This window comes from Cricetulus griseus, chromosome 2 (assembly GCF_003668045.3).
Source record: "Cricetulus griseus strain 17A/GY chromosome 2, alternate assembly CriGri-PICRH-1.0, whole genome shotgun sequence".
Classification (NCBI taxonomy): Eukaryota; Metazoa; Chordata; class Mammalia; order Rodentia; family Cricetidae; genus Cricetulus; species Cricetulus griseus.
This window is the reverse complement of record NC_048595.1, coordinates 361735580-361761977: the sequence shown is the minus strand read 5'-3', so window position 1 is coordinate 361761977 and position 26398 is coordinate 361735580. Positions and strand designations below refer to the sequence as shown.

Sequence of the window (26398 nt, the reverse complement as noted above, 5' to 3'; positions counted from 1 at the left end):
TTTGATAGCATCTGACACTATTTCATGAAAACAATGTCCAACCAATGAGGACAAGAGGAGAGCTTCCTTACATGAATAAAAATTGTACAAAGCCCACAGATAAGACTGCATTTACTGCTGGAAATGGGAAGCTTTCCCCTGCAACTAAAGAAATCCTGAGAGGTCCAAAAATGAACTACCATATCTGATACGTGCAAGATTTGTCTGCTGAAACCATAAAACACCGAAGAAAACAATTTCAGCTAACCTAAAACTTGTGGCAATCCTCCAGCCTCTGCCCTCCCAAAGGTAGCATGTACCAGCACACCCAGCCTGGCTTTTGGTTTCCACACAGGTAGGATTATAGTAACTCAATTAAGAAAGAAGCCAGCAGCAAAGATAGACTTTAATCCACACCTCACTTTATAAACAAAAATTAAACCAAAGTGGACCACAGACCTAAATGCAAAACTACAGGTATAAAACTTCTCAAATACACCAGAAATAGCCCTATGCCCTTGACAAAGATTTAACAGACATACCAAAGCACAATTCAATTATTTTAAAAACTTAATTATATTGAACTTTATCAAAATTTAAAATCCTTGCTCTGCAAAAGACATTGTTAATCAATAAAAAGGAACACCACAAACTGAGAGAAATATTGGAAAAACACAAGCCTGATAAAGGATTTCTACTCTACGAGGGCTGGAGAGATGGCTCAGAGGTTAAGAGCACTGGCTGCTCTTCCAGAGGTCGAGGTCCTGAGTTCAATTCCCAGCAACTAAATGGTGACTCACAACCAACTGTAATGAGATCTGCTGCCCTCTTCTGGCCTGCAGGCATATATGCAGACAGAGCACTGTATACATAATAAATAAATAAATAAATCTTTAAAAAAATAAAAAAGCTGTCTGTGTCCATGATGTCACTCATCCAACATCCTGGATGACACAAAAACCAGGCACAGAAAATGGACCAGTGGTGGCCAGGCAGGAGTTGGGGAGAGGAGCCATCTTCGAAAGGGCACAAGGGAATCTTGTAACTAACAGATCTAATCTGTGTCTTAATTGTGGTTTTAACCACATGGCTCTGAATTGTCAAAACTCCGAAGTACTGTGGACTAAAAGGTATGGGTTTTTCCATGCAAGTTATAGCTTAAATATTAAAGTGTACGGTGTTTCTAATTTATCACGATTGCCTTTGATGATGAAGTCACGTTTCTGGAGTGTTTATGTTTGTTGCCTGGAAGACAATTCCAGTTCCTTAGGACAGACTGTTTTCCTGAACAACGCACTGATGACTGATGGAAGGAGTCCAGCTTGCTTTGAATCCTGCTGCAGGAAAAAGAATGTTCCAAAATTGCAAATTGCTGTCCTTCGTTTCCCTTCACATACAAGCCGAGCATAAGACCCTCTTTTTGTTCGTGTTCTGGCAATAGTTCATTTGCTTTGGGGAGAGGCTTTTTCATAACTCATCTGAGTTATTTCATGCTTGCTGGAAGTTTGCAGGATCCGGACAGCAGTCATATGGATGATCTGAAATTTTTGTTTATTGATATCAGTCTAAATATAGTCTTCTGTGTTTGATAGCAAAGAGGTTCCTTCTACTTGGAATAAAAGAAAGATCTGATTTCCAGAAATTTTCCCTGTACAAGGTCAAATTTCATATATTGAGTGGCGCCAAATTTAAAAAAAAAAAACTGAAGAAATCATCACCAAACAATTGAAAATACAAAACCCCCTCATGTGAGTCTCTTGACCAAGCCGAATGAACTATAAATCTACTGCACACTTATCTCATCAGAGATGTGCTGAGCACCCAAGAGGCTCCTCTTCTTTACTTCCAAGCACTAATGGGTGGAAATGTTTGCCTTTCATTTACCGAGAACAACAGAGATGCTTCATCAGCAGGTAGACCACAACACAACACACCCTGAAAACGAGATGCCACCTAGCACACTGTGAGCAAAACACAGAGGTTTTGTTGGGGTCTGCATTTTGCAATCTAAAGTTGCATTTTGAAAAATTAAATTGTGGAAGAAGAAAGCCTCCACTGAGGACAGAAACGGCGCAGGGTACAAACCAGGGCACAGAGGATCCGGGACTAAGACGTACACAGCAAAGCAACACCAAGCACCAAGCTGAATGTCAGAGACAGGAAGTTAACGGTGGCTTAACTCTCCACCAGATGCAAAATTGTTAAGCACAAAAGGGTTAGTTACATGCAATAAAGGAAGGAACATGGCAAACTTCTCCTGGAATCTACTACCTCAAAGTACATGTTTTAATTAACATGGCAAAGGGAAAATGGCTAGTAGAAAAAAATTCTCCCGGTTAATCATTTGTTAAGGGGGAATTTTTATTAAAAATTGCAATTTCAGGCCAGCAGAATTACTTGAAGTCAAAGGGGATTGCAGCCGAACCTGCCAGCCTGAGTCTGACCTCAGATCCACACGATGCAAGGAGAGAACCGACTCCCGTAAGTCCTCTGACCTCCATATCCTGTCATGTACATTAGACACACAATGAATAAGTTAATGTAATTTAAAAATTATAAACTCCTAATTTGGATCCATTAACCCAGGAAGAAGTTAAAAACAAAAACATTTTTAAAACCTAACAAGGAACAAAGTGTTTTCCAACTAAGGATTTTTAACTGACAGAGGGACAGCGCTGCCATTACCTGCTACGAAGGAACCAAGCCCCAAGCATGTACCCATATGCAGTATTATCAGCCAAGCTTCCAAGTGCACAAGGGTATTATCCAGAGATCTGAGCGATCCTGTAAAGGAAGCAGATTAACTCTTACTGAGGATGCTGGAGAAAACTGTGTGAAACAAGAGATGGCAGAGGTGTGGTACTGTGAGAGTAAAGAATGGGTAAAATCAGTTCTGAAACCCCAGACCAAAGGGAGTCTGGTGTTGACTTTGGTGGCAGTGTGACTTGGAGCAGATCTGCAGACTGCAACAGGAAGCTGGGGTATATGATAATGTATGTGTTACTGGGAGCCAATCACCATTAGCATGACTACTTTATGTTTTATATGGCAGAGACAAAACCACTAGGGTCTGGGATAAAAAGGAAATAGTGGATCTGGGGATGTAACTCTCTCTGTGGTAGTGCCTTCACCTAACATGCACGAACTCCTGGGCTTCAGCCCCAGCACAAAAGAAAAAAGCAATCTAGTAAGAGCATGGAGTGCAGTAAGATTGGGGGTCAGCCAAACAAGGGGGAGCTCATGGACCCCAGATTGATAGCTGGGAAACCAGCATAGGACCGAGTGAGACCCCCTGATAGTGGGTGTCAATTAGGAGGCCTGGGCAACCTATGGGGCCTCTGGTAGCTGATTAGTATTAATCCCTAGTGTACAAATGGATTTTGGGAGCCCTCTCCACATAGAGGGCTACTCTCTCAGCCTAGACACACGGGGAGGGCCTAGGCCCTGCTCCAAATAATGACAGACTTTGAAGATTCCCCTATGGAAGGCCTCACACTCCTTGGGGAGCAGAAAGGGGATGGGAGGTGGGGGGAAGGAAGGAAGGGGAGGGTACTGGGATTAACATGTAAAACAAGATTCTCATTTAAATTCTTTTTAAAATGTATTTAAAAAAAAAAAAAAAAGATTGGGGTTCAGGTACCCCTGACAGCCTCCTCCCAGGTTTTAGTCCAGGGACATCTGCAGACTGACTAAGAGGTGCAGGCAGATGTGGTGCTCCAAGTTGACCGTGTGGGGCTCGAATCCTGGTGATACAGTCACCTGCATGGCCTTCAGAGTTGGACCCCTGCAAAGAGCATCCAGAGTAGATCATTCACTAGAAGAGCAATCTCCCACAGTGCTGTCCACAGAGTCAAGCAGACATGGTGCAGTGGAAGGCCCCAGAATCTGATGACAACTCTGTCTTGTTCAGTCTGAGACTGTTTCCTCCCACACATGGACCAGAGCATCTGCACAGGTTAATAAAGTTCCAGTGGCATGATGTAGGCAGGGGGCGACCAAATGATTGAGTGATTAAATTAGGCTCCCCAAAAATGCCTTTAAAATCCACAGTAGTGGGCAGATCTAACATGGTAAAAAAAAAAAAAAAATTAAGAGAATAGATATTAAAGGTCCTTGACTTGCTTCAGAAACATAAAATATACTTGGGTCAGAAAATAGCTCCACTTATGTGGTTTATATAGAAAAACAAATAGCATGTGGAAAATGTAGTTTATTGGAAGCATGACTGGAAGCCCAAGTGAGTGGACAGCGCAGTCTTATTTGAAGACAAGTTGAAGATAATGGGAGGGTCTATTCTTTGTACTTGGGGCCACACCTGGGGACTAGGGCCACCTTCAGAAGCCACTTAAACAGACGGCATATAACCAAAGGTCAAGGATAGCCACCTAAAGAACTGGGGATGGGAGAAAAATTCACTAGGGATAGGAAGGTGTCCTGTAAATGCCTGACCTCGGTCTCATGAAGAAAGCATTCAGTATGTTCTGGGTTGCTCTGAAGATGAAATCAGGGCAGTGGGAGAGGGGAAGTGACAGAGTGACAGGTAGAAGAAGTTAAGCCTACATTAAAAAGGGATGCCTTAAAAATTGGTAGGAGTCAGGTGTGGTGGCACACTCCTTTAATCCTAGCACTCAGGAGACAGAGGCAGGCAAATCTCCGTGAGTTCAAAACCAGGCTGTTCTACACAGGGGGCTTCAGTCCAACTCGAGTCTCACAGTGAGACTTGGTCTCAAAAAGAAGAGACTCAGAATGTACTGCCCAGTCCTGCACACTTTCACAGCCTCTGAAGTTACAGAAGATGCGTTTCAGACAGATGCCGACTGTTGTTTACAGTCATCTTGGCTTTTATCTTGCTGTCAGAACTTGGTACTGGTCATAGCCAGTTCTAAAAGCACTGAAGGTTCAGAGAAGGCAAGCAAAGTGATGGAGGGAGAAAAAGTACAGTATCCAGGAGAGTGGATATGAGCACTAGGGAGCTAGATAGAATGTGGATCAGAGAAGGAAGGCAGGAAGGTGTCACCCTGGAGGAGGTAGATGGCCCTACCAACACTCGCTCCTACTGAGAGTCTCTGGCTGCTGCCTAACTCTGACTTGCTGTTTCTTTAAGCCGCTGATTAAATCTCAAAAACTGTGTTTCTTCCTATCATAATTTTTATTTATTTATTAAGAAAAAGCAAGTCAAAGGGGAAGAAAGAATTCTAACATGTAAAAATATATAAGGGGACATGGTATATGGCTCAGCAGGTAAAGGCACTTAACCGCACAGGGCTATTGACTGGGTTTGATTCCTAAAACCCAGAAGAACTGACTCCACAAAGGTGTATTCTGACCTTCACATGCATGCTTTGGCATGTGTTAGTATGCATGCATGTGCACAGACATGTGAGCATGCACACACACACACACACACACACACACACACACACACACACACACACATAAAATTATTTTATTTTGGTTTTCTCAAGACAGGGTTTCTCTGTGCAGCCCTGGTTGGCCTGGAACTTTCTCTGTAGACCAGCCTGGCCTCGAACTCAGAGATCTGCCTGACTCTGCTTTCCAAGAACTGGCATTAAAGGCATGCACCACCACCACCCAGCAAATTAATGGTGAGTGGACACTATTTACCCTTTTTTCTTTATAGACACTCAGAGTTCCATCTTCATGAAAGCCTGCATGCTGATGGATTTGCCTTGCTGAACTCCAGCTGTCTAATTCCCAGAGTACTATTGACCAAGCCAGCGGTCAGTCAGTTAGATTGCAACCCCTTGCCGTCACTATTTGCAAATGAAGTTCTTGATTGGTCTAAGTAATAAAAACCCGGAGTCAAATACAGAGGAAGATGATGAGAGAGAAATAACAAGCTACAGCCACACCTTACCTTCTTAGATGAGAGCAAGTCCCTGTCTCTCCCTGCTTATATCCTGTTTCCGTCCAGCTATATCACTTCCTGTCTGTCTGTACAGACCTCCAGAACTCTATGGTTAGCTAGAGGCAAGCTCCATTCTCTGAGCTTCAGACAGGCTTTATTTGTACAAGCAAGATATCACCACAACTATTTTCCCTGGATTTATATGGGCTTTTTAAAGTTGCATTTTGTCTTAATTAGGGCTTCCATTGCTCTGAAGACACCATGGCCAAGGCAACTCTTATAGCAAAAACATTTAAATGGGGTTGCAGCTTACAGTTTCAGAGATTCAGTCCATTATCATCATGGCAGGGAGCAGGGAGGTGCTGAAGCTAGGAGTCCTGCATCTTGTAGGCAACACGAAGTCAACTGAGACACTGAGCAGTATCCTGAGCATAGGAAACCTCAAAGCCCATTCCCACAGTGACACACTTCCACACAAGGCCACATCCACTCCAAAAAAGCCCTACCTCCTAATAGTGCCACTCCCTATGAGATTATGGGGGGGGGGCAATTATATTCAGACTACCACACATATCTTCTATAAATCAAAGCTAATCTTCCATTTGAGTGTGTAAACTTAAATTTTCACCCTTTAATAAAAAGTCAATTTGCTAAGTAGCTTTATATCGCTATAATAGCTGATTCGTTTTGGATCATGGTTTTGCAGACTTCTAGTCTGTGGGAGCTTAGACCCATCATTCTCAGCCTGCAGTGAAGTATATAACATCAAATAGGGAAAAGGAGGCACACATGGCAGAAGAGTCCACTCACCCAGGGTGGCCAGGAAGCCAAAGAGAAAAAGAAAGAGGCTGACTCTCCCAAATTCCATCCCAGGAAATGTCACCATTGACCTAACTTCCTTCAGCTAGGCCACACCTCCCAGATGTTACACCAGTGCCCAGCAGGCAAATACTCCAACTACATTTGTAGCATATGGGGCTCATAATAAAATTATCTGGACTCCAATAGCCTTAGGTAGACTCACTCCTCCAGTTCTGTAACTCGCAGTAAATGTTACCTCTCTTTGACCAACTCTACTCCACAGCCCATGATCCTGGCATCTCCAATGTCCTGCAGTCTCCAATGTAACTTAGGCTTCACCTTCACCATGTTTTGTAATGGCCTATCAGATAACTGTACCTTGTGACACATTACCTGGCCCCAGCAGTTGTCAGGAACCTTAGTGCAAGTCTCCATGACTCCCTCAATCTTGCCTCTGTCAAGCCTGGCAGAAAAAGAGCAGTTTCCTGTGGCTAAGGCTCCCAAGTCCTGCTGTCAGCTTGAGATGTATCCTGGCCCCCTGATCTGCATCTGCCTCTGTGTGCCTCCAAGGGCTAACCCTAGGAAGCACCACTCTGAGCAACTGATTTTTAGCAGGAATCCTCTGTGGTGCTGTTCTCCGTTCAGGTTCTCTCCATTCAGATGAATTTACATTTCCACAAGTTAAAGCCTTTGGTGGATATTCTTGACATCAGGGCATTTCTCCTATTGGCCCAGTACAAGGCGAATGGTCTCTCCTTAATGGTTCTTACATTCGTTGTTTTTCTATTGCTGTAAGAAAACCCTGTGATCAAGGTATAGAAGAAAGGGTTACAGGGGCTTATGGTTCCAGAAGGATAAGAGTCCCTCATCGTGGAGAAGGGGCAGGCGGGGAAGCTGGAGCAGGATTCTGAGGGTTCACATCTTGAATGGCAAGCAGGAAGCAGAGGACAGACTTGGAACTGCTGAGTCTGAATTCTGAAAGCCTGCACCCCACTGATGTACTTCCCTCATCTAAGCCACGCCTTGTAAACCTCTCTAGGGGGCCACCAACTAGTGATCAAATGTCCAATAGTATGGGGACATTCTCATTCAAACCAACACAGTGCTAATGTCTTCAACAACAGCTGTTATATTTCCTATTTACCTTGTCCACAACTGTAAACTCAGTCAAGCTCCTTCCCTCGCTACACACTTCCCATCTTTCTTTTCCAGTTGTTACTCCCTCTCTCACTGTAAACCTGGATAAGGGAGTGAGCGACAGCTCACATTCAGGATGGGTCCCCCACCCCCCACCCCACCCCACCCCCACCCCCGCCCAGTTAGAACTCTCTGGAAACATCCTCACAGATACATCCAGAAGGGTTTCTCTAGATGATTCTGAAGGGGCCAGCTTCCCTTTCGGCAGCCATAATGGTCGAACATGTGCTTCTATGACCTTGTTCTAGACACTAGAAAGTCAGATGCCTGTCTTGTCACAAGGAACCAATCAGAAGTTAGCTGGTGGCGCTATGCTTTATGAACCTGGGTGTGCTTTACAGACAAGCGCACAGCAATGACGTGGAGAGCATAGCAACCACCCTGGGAGGGCCTATGGGCCATAACAACCAGTTGACCAATCAACACAGGGCAAGCCCTCCAAGCCTGGAGGCACACCAATCATGAGCCTGTGCGTACCCCTAGACACTCCCCTTACGCTGCCCTATAAGATCTTTCAGGAGCCCCTAGGAGCCGTCTCTGCTAGCCATCTGCCATGGTGGGTGGATCAAAGACCCGAGCTAACATGGGGTTAGCTCGTTAAATTACAATAAAGCCTCGTGCAGTTTGCAGCAAGCTCTCGAATCTGCCTGGTGATTGGGGTAACTGCGAACGTGACCTGGGACCCCGGATACTTGAGTTTCCGGGGGTCTAACAATTCTAAGTCTTGTCAAGCTGACAATGAGGCTTAGCCACCATACTCCCAAATGCACGTGCTGACCTCTTAACACCCCGTGTCTCAGAGTGTGACAGACACTGTTTGGAGATAGGGTATTTAAAGAGGTAAGGGCTGAAGAGATAGCTCAATGGGTGTTTGCTGGGCAAGCATGAGGACGGGAGTTTGGACCCCTAGCATTCAGGTAAAGACTAGACATGACAGTGAACACTAAAACTATGGAGGGTAGGGAGAACAGAGATAGGAGGACACTGGGGGCTTGATGCCAAAATTTAGCCAAATCTGTAACTTAGGCTCAATGAGAAACCTTGTCTCAATAAAGTAAAGAGCCACAGAAGTAGATACTCAACATCAACCTGTGACCGTCCACAGAAGCATGCACATACCAGCACATAGGCATGCCTGCTCCAACACACACACACACACACACACACACACACACACAAGTAAGTTTAAATGGGGTTATCAGAGTGAGCCCTAAACCTATCTGCCTGGCTTCCTTACAAGGAAAGCAGACCAGGGCATGCAGCGAGACACCAGGGACAGCGGCACAGAGAAAATCTATGTGAAGACACAGCAGGAAGGCCACCGTCCTCAAGCCTAGGAGAGACTCCAGCCTCCAGAGATGAGGTCCACACTTCCGTTGTTTAACCCCCAGTCTCTCCACACTGCCAGGGCAGCTGCAGCTAAAAGAGACACATGCATGCAACGTTGACATTCTAATCCAGGTGATGTGCTTGCACCGCAGTGTCTTGGGGGAAAACTGTAAAGCAGTTGTTCTCAGAAGATACTGCTTTGCTAAGCCTCTTTAAAGTGGGTAGGAGAAATCTGTCAGAGCTGCAGCTTTCTCCTTCAGCATATTCCTCCAATCAAGGACCACCCTTGGCCTACCAAAGAGAAGCCTGTTCAAAGGGTCTCAGAAACCAAGCTTTGGAGCTACTCAGACGCTGCTAATATCTGAGCTCATGCCATCAAAGGTATTGGCTCCTAGCAGCAGTGCCTTCCCCTGCCCTGGCCAAGAAGTTCGAATAAGGGAAACACATGTGTGTCTTTACTGGCAGCCAGGATTAGGAGATTTAAGCACTGCATGTGCCTTGCTAAATAAGTCACTGCCTACATGCCTTAATTTATCCAACAGAGAAATGCCATGTCTACACTGCAGAGCTCCCATAATTTTATTCCTTCTCCCTTTTTCTGAAACAAGGTTTCCTGTAATCTAGCTTGCCCTTGAACTTACTATGTAGCTGAGTATGGCCTTGAACTCCTGACCCCTGCTTCCATCTCCCAAGTGTGGAATTACAGCTGTGTACCACCACACCCATGAAATTCTCCTATGTGTCCAAGGCCTATGGTAGACAAGTTCACACACCACATCCCAGTTTCTCAGCTATGGACTTTTCAGCACTAACATGTTCAGGAAGAGAAGACTCACCATGGGCCAGCTTTATCTTTCTGTGCTGCCATGGATATTGCAGTGTGGTGAGCAGGGACTACAGAGGAACCTGACATGTCTCTGTTACAAATTAACTTTTTTCAGTCTTGCCAAAATGAAACTTATGTTAAAGAGATCCTTTGACAAAATGCAAATGCCTTTGAAGATGGCAATGAGTAAGGGAATGTTTAAGTCAAACACCAGTGGCTATGTGAACAAAAGGCCTTGTGATAAAATGATCTGTAATGTACCAGGGACCAACCAGTCATGGGGGGAGCACAGAGGAAAGATCACAAGCTGGAAGCTTCACCTGTCTTGTGCTTTTGCCAACTGATACTTACACTTCTAGGGACTTAGTCCAATATGTTCTGCCACACTGTCATTCTGTTCACACACACACACACACACACACACACACACACACACACACACACACACACAGAAAGACAAGAGATGAATTTGCAGCAAACCCTGTAAAACCCCACCACCTGAATGCACCCACCAAACTGCAGAGATGTGTGCAGTTCGGAGACTGCTCTGGAGCTTGCGTTCTCATGAAGACTTGGACTTGATGCTTCTTTTCTGTAGTAATGTGACAGAGAAGAAAACTAACTCAATGTCTCCCTTCCACCCTTAGATTAAACCCTGAGATCAATGAGCCATTGTTTGATCAATCCTTCCTGGATAATGTTCACACCATAATATTAAATTAGAAAAATAAGACATCTAATTTCCCCACCTATAAAAGTTATATGGTCCTTTTGCTCATGTTCAATTTGCATCAGTTCATTGAGTCACAAGTGTCCCGCTTCCAAGAGAATCATGTGTCGTTATTACAGAGCACCTCAATCTAAAGGAAGGCACTCGGCCTAAGAGGACTCTCAAACCACCAATGATTTCCAAGCTGAGAGACATTACTGTTATTTAGATGCAGCTACCTTTTCGGTTATACAAATATCCACCTTCCTGTTCAAGTATATGGTCCACAGTGTTTTTAGGGATAATAAGTTCCCTGTGTTTAATACCTGTTTTGGCAAGTGGTATTTTCATTGGTTCTAAAAATGACCTACTTTATAAGTGGAATCCTTCAAGAAACAGTTCACTCCATCTGAGCAAAATAAGGGCAGACTGGGCTCTGTTCCCAACAGTCTCTGGTCCTCTGGGCTGGCTCCTCCCACTTGGGACCATGACACACAAGCTCGAAGTCTGTTAACTTGCGGATCCAATGAACACTGTGGTTCCTCTGGTCTTAGCCTCTAGTCCTTAACTCTGATGTCTGGACCCCATCTTCATGTTCCCTAGTTTAACAAAGTCCAACTAGTTCCTCACTTCTCAACCCCAGCACAGTCCACCCTGCATGTCCAGACTCAACTGAGATACTCAACCCTGTTCCAACTGATTGTGGGAGGACTGGAAGACTGTTTGGGCCCCATATGGTTGCTCTCTTGACAAGATTGAGAGTGGACAGTGTCCTTTACAGGATGAAGAACCATTAGTGACCAATGCAGACAAGAAGCTTCAGGAACTGTGTCCATGGGCCAGCAAAAGGCTCAGTGAGCAAAGACCCTTGCCACCACACCTGATGACCTGAGTTTGACCCCTAGGACGACCTACATGGTAAGAGAGAACTGATCCACACACGTCCTCTGATCTGCACATGCGTGTAGTGGTGCCCCCCACCCACACACGTACAAAGGTATTTTTTAAATGAGCTATGTACATTCCAGCTAACTCCAGGTCCGAAATTTTAGAGCCCAACTTTCCTAAGGCCTCACACTTCATAGCTGTTTTGGTATAATTTAACTTCATTCATCACCACTTGTTCTGCAAACCTATAGGGAAAAAAAAACAGGCTATGAGCAACTTACATCTGTGGGGTAGGAAATCCTGCCAGAGTCAGACCCCACATTATTATCCTGGCCTCAAAAGTCTGTTCAAATGATTCAGGAGGGCCTGGGAAGAGTGAAGAACACCCACCCACCACCACCACCACCACCACCACCCCTCTGCCACATCAATTCAGATCATCCTATGACTCCGGTATGCTGCAAACATTGCTTCTGCAATATCCCCACCAAGTGGCTGTCCAGCTTCTGCTTCCTGTCCACAGGAAGGAACTTCATGATCCAAGGCAAGCCTAGCTTTGGGTGACTTCATGGATGTATTTCTACTGGGCATGGACTTCTTCCCAAGGATCCTCAAGGCTCTCCAATGCCAATCAGCACAACCTCACACCAGGACAGATGAGCACAGTGAGGAGCTCATGCTGATGAGCAAGGAGCCCTTGGATCAAAACATGTATGATCGAAGAGTGACGGTGGGCTTCTTTCAACATGCTCGTCAAGAGCTCCCCGAAGGCTGCCATTCTGTCTTCTTTAGCTTTGAATTTTATCAAGTTGGCACTGGTCTCTGATTCCAATCTGCTCAGACATGAACCTATTTTTTACATTCAAATAGCTGTCGTGAGCAAGCTTTATCAGTGTCCTTAACCTAGTAACTGACAAAAATTCAGAGGAGCCCTATCTTCCACTAGAAAAGTCCTCATTGCACTGTTTAACAAAGCACCATCTCAAGGACTAACCTCACAGAAGTCGGCCAAAACACTTCTAAGACACTCTGAGGTGGCTAATGCTTACCATGTTAAAAGGGGAAATGGTAATTTACACATGACTGTAGTTTGATACCTTTACAAACCCATCAGGAACATATATAGAAAACTATGGAATACACCCAAGGTACAAAAGACCCCCACATCTACTGGCAAGGAGCAGAGGTGGCCCCTCTCAGTATGTGTCCAGAATATTACAACAGTAGCAAGAGCAGGAGGTGAGAGCAAGAGATGGACAGCCAGGTCTGTGCTCCCACCAAAACCACCCACCCACACAATGGAACTCACTCTTCATGGGAAAACCAGAGACCTGGAAAGTGAAAGATGGTAGCAGGCAACAAATGATGTAATGCCTACGCCTTCCGTGGGCTCCCCATAAACACACAAAGCTTCCATTTCTTCAGAGAACCTCACACACACTTAAGTTTACTATCTGTTTCTGTCTTCTACACAGGAAATCCCGGAGGCCACGAGCCAGGTGTGTCTTCTCATCATGAATCAGCACAGCTTCTCCAGACATCATGCATGTGATGAATGAGTGACAGAACACGTGTCTCCAGTTGGTCCTCACTTACAAGAGAAGTATCAAATGCTATTTTTACATTTATCTAGATATTCAGCCATCTTTTAAAATAAATTTCCATCAGGACAGTTTGGGATCAGGTCCCAGTGTAGGAGCAGGACTCATCCTTTTCTCTGATACGAACAGATGAGTAGCTCCATGCATTCACATTTCATTCAGCATTCACATTTCAGATCTATGAAGCCTGTCTACTCACAATCAAAGGTTTTCTCTAACTTGTCTTCTACATCATTCAGTCAAGTCTTTTCTTGTGAGAAATGTTAAATAAATGGCTGTTCTCATAAAATAAGTGACTAGCAGAAATAATCTGTAACTTCCCTGCATAAGCTTTCCTTTTCCCTTTTACAGACCAAAGACTGCAGTGAATTTTAAAAATTGCCCCCCCCCAGACCCATGTTTAATGTGTTACTGTCCTGGCAGCAGACACCAAGGCTCAGAGACACTAAGTCACTGCCCAAGGCCTCCTGCTAAGAACCAGAACTCAACTCAGATCCCAGAGCTCAAGCACTCATGTTACACCCTTACTAACTTCTCCCTGGGCCTCATCAAAACTAAGATGTTAGTCATGGTAACACCAAATGTACAACACTGCTAATTAAAGCCAAGCGCAATTTGTCACGATTTCCCCAATTCTAAACCATGTGCTTGTTACATAGACTGTTTACACACAGTTGAACATGCACATATACATATTCAATCAATAAAGTACAGAAATTACCAGCATTAGGGCAATATATTCTTTATACACATTATAAAATATAAATGCCACTGTCTGAATCTTTTAGAAAATTAATTGAGCTACAAACTACAGAATGGAGATAAATGTCACTTGTGAACAGAACTGTAGGAAACTGCAGACATTGGCATGAGTGCCCCCTTCCTCTTCATCTGCGGCATTAAACCACACTGCTTCCAGGTGACAACCTTCTGGCCCACAAACATGACTCAGTTATTTATATCTTCAAGCATCTAAGTGTAGGAAGGTAGAGGAGAAAGGACCAGAAGCTCAGGTTATCCCAAGCTACACAGAAAACTCAAGGCCAAACCAGGCTGCGTGAAACTGGCTTTACACCTAAATGTTTTTCTGAGATCCTGTCCCTTTTCTCCAAAGGGTAAGGACAGCAATGGTGATTTCTCATTCCATGTCAAGGAAAGTTTGCTCTGTGACCTACGTGAAGGTCTACTGGATGACCCACCTACTTGATGCTCTCTCATGGTCAGGCCTTCTTTTCCCGCCCTCTAAACCTGCTCATGTCATACGCCCATACGGTGTCAATCCCCTCTCCAGTAATGTGGTCTGGGGTCCAGTGTGGAAAAGGGAACCGGCAGGCGATAACTCTAGCATCATCCTCAAGTTCCTGCTCAAGTTTCTTCTCCAGCTGTGGCATCTGTGGAGAACAACAGCCTTTAGGTTCCCAGAACAGTAACAAAGGAGAGGACTTCAAAATGCCTTTCCACACTTTAAAATCCTTGAAAATACTTTCAAACACAACACTTCAGGCACAAATACTTATCAAGCAACCTATTAACACAAGAAGACACATTAACAGCAGTACAAGGACATTTTCTAGTACCAATTATAAAATGACTGATTTTAGCAGATACATATCGTCAATTCTTGATTTTCTGACAAAAACCATGATATGGCAATAATTAAAATGCTAATTATTTTAAATTATCTACCTACTTAATCACTTCAATATAGCATTTATTTCATGTATTTAAGACATATTTTTCTATTCTTTTATTATCTCTGAATTGAGACATATCAAACAATTGACATTATTCTAGAATTACAATCGCTGGTTTTTTTCTCAATTATAACAGTATACTGTAGCATCAACATTTAGAGTAGGTGAAATATTGTCTGATTACACCATGAAAAGGTATACATTCTACCATCTAGAAATAATTTTAAGCCAGGAGGTGGTGCATGGCTTTAATCCCAGCACTCAGGATGCAGAGGCAGGAGGATCTCTGAGTTCTAGGCCAGCCTGGTCTACAGAGTGAGTTCCAGGACAGCCAGGGCTACACAGAGAAACCCTGTCTTAAAAAACCAAAAGAGGAAAAGAAGAAGTACTTTTTAACCGTGTGTATAATGTACTGGTGAGGTACGTCCCCCCTCAGCAGTGTTTAGTTCTACGAGGTGCAGCCAGGACCTGACACACTAGACACTCTTCCTCCACCACGCTGCATCTGCAGCCCCAACAGTGAATTTCTAGACAATATAGATTACATCAACCTCATATAATTTTATTTCCCTATCTACCAATAAAGTGTTCTTAATATTAATGAAAGAATTGACATTTTAATTACATCAACAACTATTCAAAATTATCTGTAGTTTGTAAAAATGTATTAGCAGCCTCATATTCTAAAAATGTTTCACTTTCTACTTTTAACTGATTTTGAGACAGTGTCAATTTGTAGACAAGCTGCAAGAAGTGAACAAAGGAGCCATTGGCAATCAGCCCTGGCAGAGTTCTAGCACTGCCTTATTGCTCATTACAGCCCTCTTCCCCCATGAACTATCTCTAAAACTTTGAGAAGAACCTACATTCAACACTGCTGTTTCTTACACACCTATGTGAGGCTCACACCAGGAAAACTTATTCTGCCCACAGTAACCCCAGAACAATTCAGTCTTTTTCTCCTAGTGGTGCCCTGTACTGCCCAGGAAGGAGCTCTGTGCTCAGCCACATGGTTTCTTTGGTCTCCTAGTTTGGGGTTGCTGTCCTTTTTTGTTTGGTTTGTTTATGGTACTAACGGATGGTCTGCCTTGTGCATGTCAACCTAAGGCTCTACCCCAGCTATACCCACTTCATCCTCTTCTGACTTGGGACAGTTCCCATCTTTCTTGTTTTTCATGACCATGCACCAAAGACCTTTACCTCAGGTTCCTCTGCTACTTGCTCCTGATGGCTCAGTGGATCTCTGGCAAAGGCCCTGCTGTAAGCATGTGAACTTACCAGAGCTCCAGAAGCCCAGAAGGCCCTCCTGCTCCTGATGGTGCCATCAGCCACTTGCTCAGGTGAATCTGTAATCTCTGTAATGTGTTGCCATCTTCCCTTTACCCTTAGTGATAATCTCTGCCCTAGACATAGCATACACTAAGCATTCTAAATGTAGTCAATTTTTACTAGGAAGGCCACAAAGTGGCAACAGGCTACTCCATCCTTCTAGATCAGCAGTTCTCAACCTGGGAGTCAAGATTCCTTTGGGGGTCGAGCAACCCCTGTCACGGGGATCCACTAAGACTACAAGAAAACACAGATATTTACACTATGATTCAAAACAGTAGCAATATTACAGTTATGAAGTGTGGAGGTCCTGGCAGTTGTCAATGCAGACAGTGATCAGCAAAGAGACAAGAAACCCAGTGTAGATTGACTTCATCAACCTGGATCAGACTTCTGGGAACCTAATACCAGGTGGTGCATTGTCAGCATATTTAAAACACAGTACACTTTGGGAAGAGGTTTCCAAGCAACAATCAGTCCAATTCCAGGTACACAACAGAGCTTAAGGTGTGTCTACAGAGAGATTCTTCTACACATAACAGGTGACCATGAGGGTGGGTTCTATAGGTAAAAGGCCTGGAATCTAATGTGGTCTCTGATCAACAGCAGAGAGGTCAGCATGCCACAGAGTACTGTGACATCTACTCTAAAGATGAGTAATGGTCTAGGGAGGAAAGAGTCTGGAATGATCATTCTGGGGATTTACGGTGAGGTCTGCCTCTATAGCAGAAGGTGGATGAGGTCTGCTTCCACAGGTGGCAAGAGGTCACCATGTCCTTAACAAAATCCACTTTCACCTTTCTGGATTGAATGCAGGTATTGGAGACACCCCTGCAAGATTAACATCCCTGGTTCTCTTGGTGCTTCTCTGTGAGCACAAGGACCTCTTTGCTTCTGCCCCCAACAAGCAAGTAGCAACAAAAATGATTTTATGGTTGGGGTCACCACACATGAGGAACTGTATTAAAGAGTCACAGCATTAGGAAGGTTGTGAACCTTTGCTCTAGATGAACAGTTAGTATTATGTTGCAAGAGGGAGCTTTCCCTTCCTGTGTCCCTCTGTCTCTTGGCCTGTAGCATGTATCTATTGCAAATATACATATCCATGTTCTAATTCCATTCAGTGGCTCATAATTCGTTGTTGACCTTGCTTATGCTAATGTTCAAACTGCCCCAATCTGGCCATGGTGCACCTCCTGCATCTGGCTGCTCTGTCCTTGGGACATACTCCCATTAAATATCTTGAGTACTTCCTTGTGTTTTGGCTCAATAAAATTTTCCAGGCTTCCCTCCACAACCCTAGATCAGCTATTCTCAAGGATTCCTAGTTGCCTGTAGTGAAAAATGATACATAGAAATGAAGATCTAAGCAGAAACTACTCCCTCTAAAAGTAACTACAGCAAGACAGAGAAACCAGCAGGGCTCTTATGAAGGTTATTCTTGCCCAGCATCTTACAAAAATGACTTGGAAAAAACCCCAAGATATGGATGGAATAAGCCAAAATTCTAATGCATTATTAGAATTGATAATGGAGAATAAATTCCATTAAGGAGAAAAGATTTCTATTCTAACAGCCAGCAAAGAACTTTAAAAAAAAAGGAAGAAGAAATTATTCCTTAAGGGAAAAATTAAATAAGCAAAAAATGAGACAACATGCGTCTTTCAAAATATCAGGTTTCTTATGGTAATTTTGTTCATAAAAAGATAATTGTAAATATTCATATTCCTATTCTTTTCTTTTTTATGTTTTTTTTATTTCAGAGTGACTGTCATATGCTAAGTCAAGATAAACCTAAAAATGAAAGAAGCTATTTCAATCATAAGAAATTAACTGACTAAATTACACATAAATATGCATCAAATCTGTCCTGATAGCACACACGAAGAGAAGTAGTGCTGTGTCATGCCTGTCTAATAGAATTCAAAATTATTCATATAATTATGGGTTTCAAAGTGACACAAACTCATATTCTAATCACAGCTTCAAAATTTGAAGCACGAGTTGAATCAGCGACAGGCATAAGACAGACCTATGGCTGACGGTACTGACCCATGACCTCCTCCCTCCTCCATTTGGCTTCAAGGGTAGGGACATCCTCACCGAGGATCTCCTGAAGCCTTAGCTGCTTATGCCTCACTTCCCAGACAAAGCTCAGGCCTTGAGCAGGTCCTCCCTGAGATCTGCCTAACTCCTGGACTTGCCCCATGGTCACGCCCAGTCAGGCATGTGCACAATCAGACCCTTCCTTACCCGAGACTGTCATATAACTCCAGACTCTTCCTTACCCAACACTGCCATGTGACTCCAGACTCTTCCTTACCCAAGACTGTCATGTGACTCCACTCTTCCTTACCCAACACTGCCATGTGACTCCAGATTCTTCCTTACCCAAGACTGTCATGTGACTCCAGACCCTTCCTCACCCAAGACGGTCATGTGACTGCACTCTTCCTTAACCAAGACTGCCAGTGTGACTTCAGGAGCCCACACAGAGCAGCTACAGCTGGCTCTGCCTATACCTCTCCCAGAGCAGCTCCTGGCAAACCAAACATCCAGGATGCAGAACACAAGAAGTAGCTGGCCAGGACTCCTCTGTCTCTCACCAGTGCTAGAGATGCCCATGACCTCTGCTGAAGTTCTCTTTGCAGTGCAGCTGGAATTTGGCATCTTCTCACCAGCTAACTCACCCCAGATGGAGCCTCCGTCTGTCACCTGGACACCTCCAAAAGAGCACATAGCTGTCTCCCCATCCCTAATGTCTTGGATCTGACCTCCATGCAGTGGTGGTAGTCTTTTCCTATCCTAACCAGTCTCTATGCCCTCTTCTCACCTTCACCAGTTCCTTCCCTTGGAAGGACCAGCATCCTTCCCTGACTCACCTCAAATTTCACATCACCTCATCATCTGCACTTGCCAGACAACAGGCCCGCACACCATTCAGGTCTTCAACATGGATGACTCTTCATGAACAGTATCCTTTCAGGGATGCTGACCTAGCCCTGCTACTTCTCTGTCCTGGATAACCCCACAGAGCATGTTCTCCTCTGGCATATGACAATTTTATGTAGCTTTCTCACTTAACATATAATCTTTCCACCAGTGTAGAGGTACTGTCAGAACACATTCCAAGAATGCTGTCATACAAGAACTTGGAGTGCTTTTGTGAGAACACTCCAAGAAAACAAGACAAGGGTCTTGTGACCTTGGTTTCTTTAAAACATGGAATTGTTTTCAGACTGTTTCCATGCTCCTCCCAGGTATACTGGTCAGGAAGGAGTTTACTTCAGATTACTCATTATTGCTTGCTGTTGTTACTGAATTAAGTTTAAACTATCCTTTATGACTCTATGGAAAACATGGTTTTGACACATGTGGCTTGTCCTTGTGACCGTGTACAGCTTGTGCTCATGAGAACTTTACTCCTGTGATGCCTGTCTGAGGCTCTGAATGAAGGATGGCTATTTCGTGAGACATTAGTCTGCCTCATTCATTGGCTCTACTCTCCCAGGTCCTACCACCACCTCTAGAGTGGTGACCAGGTACCTCAGGATATTCACGTTTTTTCACTCACGTATGTAGTCAAGTGATAAGGAGACCCTGTCTCTGTTGCAGCAGACACACCTGCAGCATGAACTACACCTGCAGGGACAGAAGTACACAGGGTACAATATCCACTGAATGAGACAGAGTGGACAGTTTCATGGGACCACTGAGGACAGCTTCAGAGAGAGAAGGGTGGGCATTCACTAACTAAGCCCAGTGCAGGCTCTGGAGAGCAGGACAGTAAAGCCCATGGACTGACAAGATGAAGTGTGCAGAGAACTAATGAAAAAATGACTAAGACAAGGTCACAAGTGGGCAAGGGCCACTCCAATCCAGTCTGAGTCCCATGGCAATGTTTGGACCTTTTCCCTAAATTAGCAAGAAGTCACAGAGGGTTTATGGTTAAGTGTTTTGGTTCTTAGGGAAGGTGTTTATTTGAGACAAGGTCTCATGTAATCCATGCTGATCTCAAACAGGCTATGTAGCCAAGGATGGCCTTGAACTCCTGATACTGTGCCTCTACCTCCCAAGTGCTAAGACTACAGGCAAGCACCAGCACATCTGGTTTATGCAGTGCTGGGGATTGAACCCAGGACTTCATGCACAACAGACAAACACTCTTACCACTGAGCTATATCTCCAGCCTCACAGAGGATTAAAAAAAAAAAAAAAAAGATTCAATTAACCTGTTCCACATTTTGGAAAGAGCCTCTTGATGCATAAATTCATGCTAAATATGAGTATTTGCAACCTTCGTAGAGTGTTCATCAGGCCCAAATGGAACCCTCATCGTACTTTGATATGTACTTACATTTAAGTGTTAGCTCTAATTTCCACCTACAACTGCACTGTGCCATCAGGAATAATCCGGTTGGTATCAAAAGCAGGGCTGAGGAGTTAAATGTTTGCTGTCCTCCTCCACACTTGCCTAAGGCTCCTCCTAGCTCTACAAGTGCCGGTCAGTGCATCAGCTACCCTGAAACACTTGCCATGACACTCTTGTATTGGAGGACCATCAGCCCTTGTGAGGGGTACTGGGAGAATGGGATGCAATAGCATCCTTACACAGACAGGTAAAGAGCTGTCCCAGACCACCCAGCTATGAGAGGGAAAAGCTAGTCTCCATCTTCCCAGCCAGCATTCTCTCCTGCCCCTCTGACACTCCAGCTCAGCAGATGCCAAATGAGCTCCTGGCCAACCCACTGTGTGCAGAACACGGGCTGGATCTTTTTTAAGGAATGCCAATGCTCTGTGGATTCCCACAGCTCCTCTTTCTCCCCAGAAACAGTGAAATGCTGAGATTCCTTCGTTAAGATTTGTCTGTGTACAGGAGCGTTAGCAATAATTACAAATGTGTTTTTCAAAATAGCAAGACTCACACTGCCCCTGAGGAAACAGCCCCCAACTGTGTAACCAACCCTGCGGCACAGCAGAGCAGCCTCTGCTCAGCATTACAAAGGCCACTGCTGCCCCCAGCTGGGACTCAGCAGCAGGGCATCATCAGAACCTACATCTCAGCTTAACTTCCTCACTCCAGATAGCACAGAATCCCCAGGAAATCTATTTTTCTACTGTCTATATTGAAGTTACTTGTCTCCAATATGCTCATTCTTACATCTTAGAAGGAAAAGCCCAAACATCTTAAGTAGTTAACCACCATCAAAATTCAATATCTAGTCTATGATCACAAATTACTTTTACTTGTGGGGTGGGAGATTTGAGACAGAGGGGCCTTACTCTGAAACGCAAGCTTGCCTCAAACTTACAGTAACCTTCTTCCCTTGGTCTCCTGAGTGCTGTGATTGCAGGGGTGAACCCAGGCCTGACCCAAGCAAGTTTTAAATGATCAAGGACCAAGACCTCACACCTGCCTTCACTTTTAGAACAAAAGCAGAGTTACACACAGTATACAGTCACTTTTTGTAACACCATCATTGCTCGTTTGTACAAAGCAAGAATGTTCCAATGTGGGGATCGATTTCTCAAGCAGTTAGACACTGTGTATGAAAGTCCCAAGCACAGCTGGGCATGGTGGCACATGCCCATAACCTCTACACTTGGAAGTTGGAGGCTGCAAGTTGAAAGCCAGCCTGAGTTATGTAGCAATTTCCAGGCCACCAGGGCTACACAGTGACACTCTAGCTCAAAGAGCAACAACAAAAATCTAAGGCATAAACAAGAACACAAACAACAAAACTGAAATTCCCTTTTTTATTTTAGATTAGTTACATAGTGCCATTTCTTCAGCAAACATCCAATTCTACCGAGATTGTTATGACTACAATTACAGACTTTGAGAAGTAAAAAGGGACTGATTTCTCTGGTCCCTAAACCAGCAATGGCAGTGAAGCATTCACTCTACCCTGACCATCTCTGCAAAGGCTAGAGAAGCCCATTTTCAGTAAAATAGTATGGCACTTTCACTTTGAAAGTACAAAATCAAAGTTCAATACTCAGCTCTTTGGCAAATCTGTGAATTGGAGGAAATTGAAACCAGTCAATGCTCATCCACCCTTAAAATTATCTTCTGGCAAAACTGAAGAATGATCAATTCAAAGGGAACATCCCATTAACTTCCCCAAACGACTGCAGTGGGTGTGAGTGAGCAGCTATGAAAACCACCAACTGCACTCAACTCTGGGACCTCATTAAAGCAGTTTTCAAACAGGGATTGTTAAGGCTTCCATAAGTCATTGAGATTTTTTTTCTTCTGAAGCTAAAATTTTAAAATGTGGCTGAATCTTTAATGATTAAATGTTTAAGTCCTTAGTGTTTTATTAAACCAATGGACTGAAACCCAGTGTTTCTGCAAAGTCACTGGGAAGCCATCACTTCATGTGTGAGAGGTGTCATGCTGCAGGCAGCTGATAGGACCAATGAGGGACATTTTGTATCCCAGAGGATGGGGATTCATACTCACCATCTGGGGCACACCAAAAATGACAACATTGGAGTACTGTGTGAAGGTGACCTAAACAAGATGGAAAACAAATGGTGGATTAATTCTAAGAAGTCAAGAATCACAGTAAACCTGTCCTCACTGGAGCCCACATGGCCAGGCAGCAGGTCTTCACCACTCCCTGAAAGAAGAGCCTCCTTAAGAGGCACAGCAGAAAGAATACCCCGCCCATACTTTGATGCACATCAGTCAAGTACATCAGCTTTCCAGAGGCATCCTGGGCCTCATCTCCCCATCTTCACAATGACTCCATCAAGGCATAACTGTGCCCTGCTGCCAGTCAAATCACCTACAGCCACCTGTTTCACACTGCGGCCTCTTCAGACTTCTAATCTTCCTCTTCCCTAAAACAGTGCATTAAAAGTTCAATAAAATGGCTTTTGCAGTAGTTGAAAAATGGAGTAAAAGTGCTTTGCCAGTCAAAATTCTTATTGCCCAATAAAAGTCTTATTTACTCTGTGGAGACCATTTAGTTATATACAGCCTGAAAAAAAAAAATGCAAGCAAAATCTAAGTGTGTCTTTATAAGCTGCTGAGGACAGTGTTACAGTGGGAAATTCTTATTTAAGAAAAAGCACTTTGAAAAGTTTCCTAACACAAAACACAGGCACTTTTTTTTTTTTTACAACAATAGCACAGGCATTAAGATCAACAATTAATAAATGGGACTCCATGAAACTAAGAAGCTTCTGTAAGGCAAAGACAATGTTATAATTTAAGAAAAGCAGCTCGAGAGAGAAAGACGCCATGCCACAGGGTTCAAACAGAGGGTTTTTCATTAGGGGAAAGGATCATAAAAAGGGGAAAGGGAAAGGGGAGACTGGCCTCCAGGGACAGGAGCAGCAAGAAAGAGGAAAAGGGGGCAGAGAGAGAAAGGGAGAGGAAGAAAGAGAGAAGGATGGGAGGTGGGCAGGGCCTTTTTAAAAGGGAACACAGTGAATATGCACAGGCTGTAGCTGGGAGAGTGTCCTGTCGGAACCCCAAGGACAGGCCAATACAGATGCCTGAATACTAACAGTCATCAACAGGACAAAAAGGCAGCCCACAGAATGAGATCTTCACCAACTCTACATCTGACAGAGAGCTAATATCCAAAATATACAAAGCCTCAAGAAACTAGACATCAACAAACTAAATAGTAATTTTTTTAAATGGGGTACAGATCTAAATAGAGAATTCTCAAAAGAGGAAACTCAAATGGCCAAGAAACAAAGAAATGTTCAACATCCTTAGCCATCAGGGAAATGTAAATCAAATCAAATTTGAGATTCCATCTCACACCTATCAGAATGGCTAAGATCAAAAACATAATTGACAGTTCATGCTGGCCAGGATGTGGAGAAAGGAGAACACTTCTCCACTGCTGGTGGGAGTGCAAACTTGTTCAGCCACTTTGGAAACCAATATGGCAGTTTCTCAGAAAATTGGAAATCAATCTACCTCAAGACCCAGCTATACCACTCCTAGGCATATACCCAAAGGAAAGCTCAATCATACCACAAGGACACTTTTTCAACTATGTTTGTATCAGCTTTATTCATAATGCCCAGAAACTGGAAACAACCTAGATGTCTCTCAACCATAAAATGAATAAAGAAAATGTGGTACATTCACACACTGGAGTATTTACTCAGCTGTTAAAAACAATGACATCATGAAATTTGCAGGCAAATGGAGGAACTAAAAACAAACAAACAAACAAAAAAAATTCTGAGTGAGGTAACTGAGACTCAGAAAGACAAACATAGTATGTACTCACTCATAAGTAGGTAGCAGCTGTAAAGTAAAGGAAAATCATGCTACAATCCACAGATCCATTTCAGGGATGATGTAGATACCTTGTACAAGGGATATCATGAGAGTAACTCTAACAAAAGACTCCTAGTAACAGGGACACAGATCCTGAACCAGCCATCTTCTGTAACCAGGCAAAGTCTCAAGTGGAGACCAATAGCTTGCCCTGCCTGCAGAGTGTTCTGGGGCCAGTACCTACCAGAATCCTCAACAAAGAAACTAGAGAGACTTCATCCAACAACTGATGGGAGCAGATGCAGAGTCCCACAGCCAAACAGTATACGGAGCTTGGGAAGTCCTGCGGAGGAGTGGGGGGAAGGACAGGAGGAACTACAGGTGACAAAGACACCATGAGAACACAGCCCACAGAGTCAATTGACCAGGACTCATGGGAGCTAGCTGACATTAGTGAGCCTACAGGCATCTGACCAGGTCCTATGTCTATATGTTACGGCTGAGTAGCCTGGTGTTCTTGTGGGATTCCCAACAGCGGAAGCACAGACAGTCACTGACTTTTTTGTCTACTTAGGGGACTCTATTCTTCCTACTGGGTTGTCTCATCCAGTCTTGAATTGATAGTATGTGTCTGGTCTTTTAGCAGCATATTGTGCCATGTTTGGTGACTGTCCCAGAAAAGGCTTGCTCTTTTCTGAGGGGAGATGAAGGGAGGGAGGATCTGGGAGAGAAAGAGAAGGTGGAGCGAAAGGCCAAGGGGAGGGGAAGGAGGGGTAACTGCAGTCAGGATATAATATATGAGAGAAGAATAAACATAAATAAAAAAAAATAAAAATAAAGAGTACAAATATATTTAGAAAATCCTTATTTTATGATTAGAAGGAGCCACCCTAGCATGGTTCCTAGCCTCTTCCTTCTATTATCCATCTTTGTCTCTCTCTGAACATATAAGCATACACAGAGAAAAGCCAAATATTTATCAAGAATAACCTATGATTTCCAAGTGAAATGAAGTATCTCATTATTTCACAAAAAAAAGAAAATGCTTTAGTCAATAAATTCTTAGCATTCATATGACTTTTACCCAAACTTGAAGCCTCTGCACTAAAGCACAGCCTACTATGAATCTACCAGGTCACAAAGTGTTTACACTTTGTTATGCCAGAATGCTAACTTGGACTTTACCTTTCTTGTCAGTCACACTAACTATGACTAAAGAAAGTTCGCTTGTCTAGCATCATCCTCCACGTTACATACCTTCCACAGATCTGAGACATAAAACTTGGCAGAGCCATGCACACCTTCCTTCCAGGCACGGTATCTGGAATACCAAACCAGCCAGGGGTTCAGTTCATAGCCCACAGCTGGGAACCCTTCCTTTGCAGCTGCGATCACCTAGACGGAGCAAAGGGTTAGCAAAAGAAAAAAAATCATCTTGCATGAGAGTTCCCTTTTTAGGGTTTATAACCCTAAAAGAGTCCATTTAAAGGTACTTCTGGAGAGCTATTGGGAAAGAGGAAGGGATGAGGGAAAGGGGAAATATGGTAGTTTTAATGGGAATGGCCCCCATAAGCACATATAATTGAATACTTGGTCCCCAGTTGGTGAAGCTGTTTGGGAAGGATTAGTAAGAGTGGACTTGCCGGTGGTGGTCGTGCACACCAGTAATCGGGAGGCAGATCTCGGAGTTCAAAGCCACCCTGATCTACACAGAGGGTTCCAAGACAGCCAAGGCTACACAGAGAAAGCCTGTCTCAAAACAAACAAACAAACAAACAAAAAAAAAGAGTGGATTTATTCAAGGAGCCATGTCGCTGGGAGCAGAATTGAGGTTTCAAAAGCCCATGCCATTCCCAGCTAGCTCTCTGTCAGTCTTTTGCAGATGAGATGTGAGCTCTCAGCTATTGTTACAGACCCCTGCC

The 26398-nt window shown here is 43.9% G+C and overlaps 1 protein-coding gene across 2 annotated transcripts in view; it reads right to left on the bottom strand.

The window, feature by feature from the left end:
- Positions 1-3609: 3609 nt before the first annotated feature.
- The window catches only part of Atpsckmt (ATP synthase c subunit lysine N-methyltransferase), a 30547-nt gene continuing 7758 nt past the window's right edge, over positions 3610-26398 (bottom strand). The window contains exons 3-6 of one of the 2 annotated variants that reach the window (XM_035440628.1): positions 25734-25871; positions 22689-22739; positions 14399-14590; positions 3610-3763 (exon numbers count right to left, since the gene is read on the bottom strand). In XM_035440628.1, the coding sequence (XP_035296519.1) occupies positions 14420-14590; positions 22689-22739; positions 25734-25871 (360 nt within the window). In that variant the 3' untranslated portion in view covers positions 3610-3763; positions 14399-14419. Of the gene's footprint in view, positions 3764-13924; positions 14591-22688; positions 22740-25733; positions 25872-26398 lie in introns of those variants that run through there. The other variant, XM_027400080.2, reaches the window with a different exon arrangement.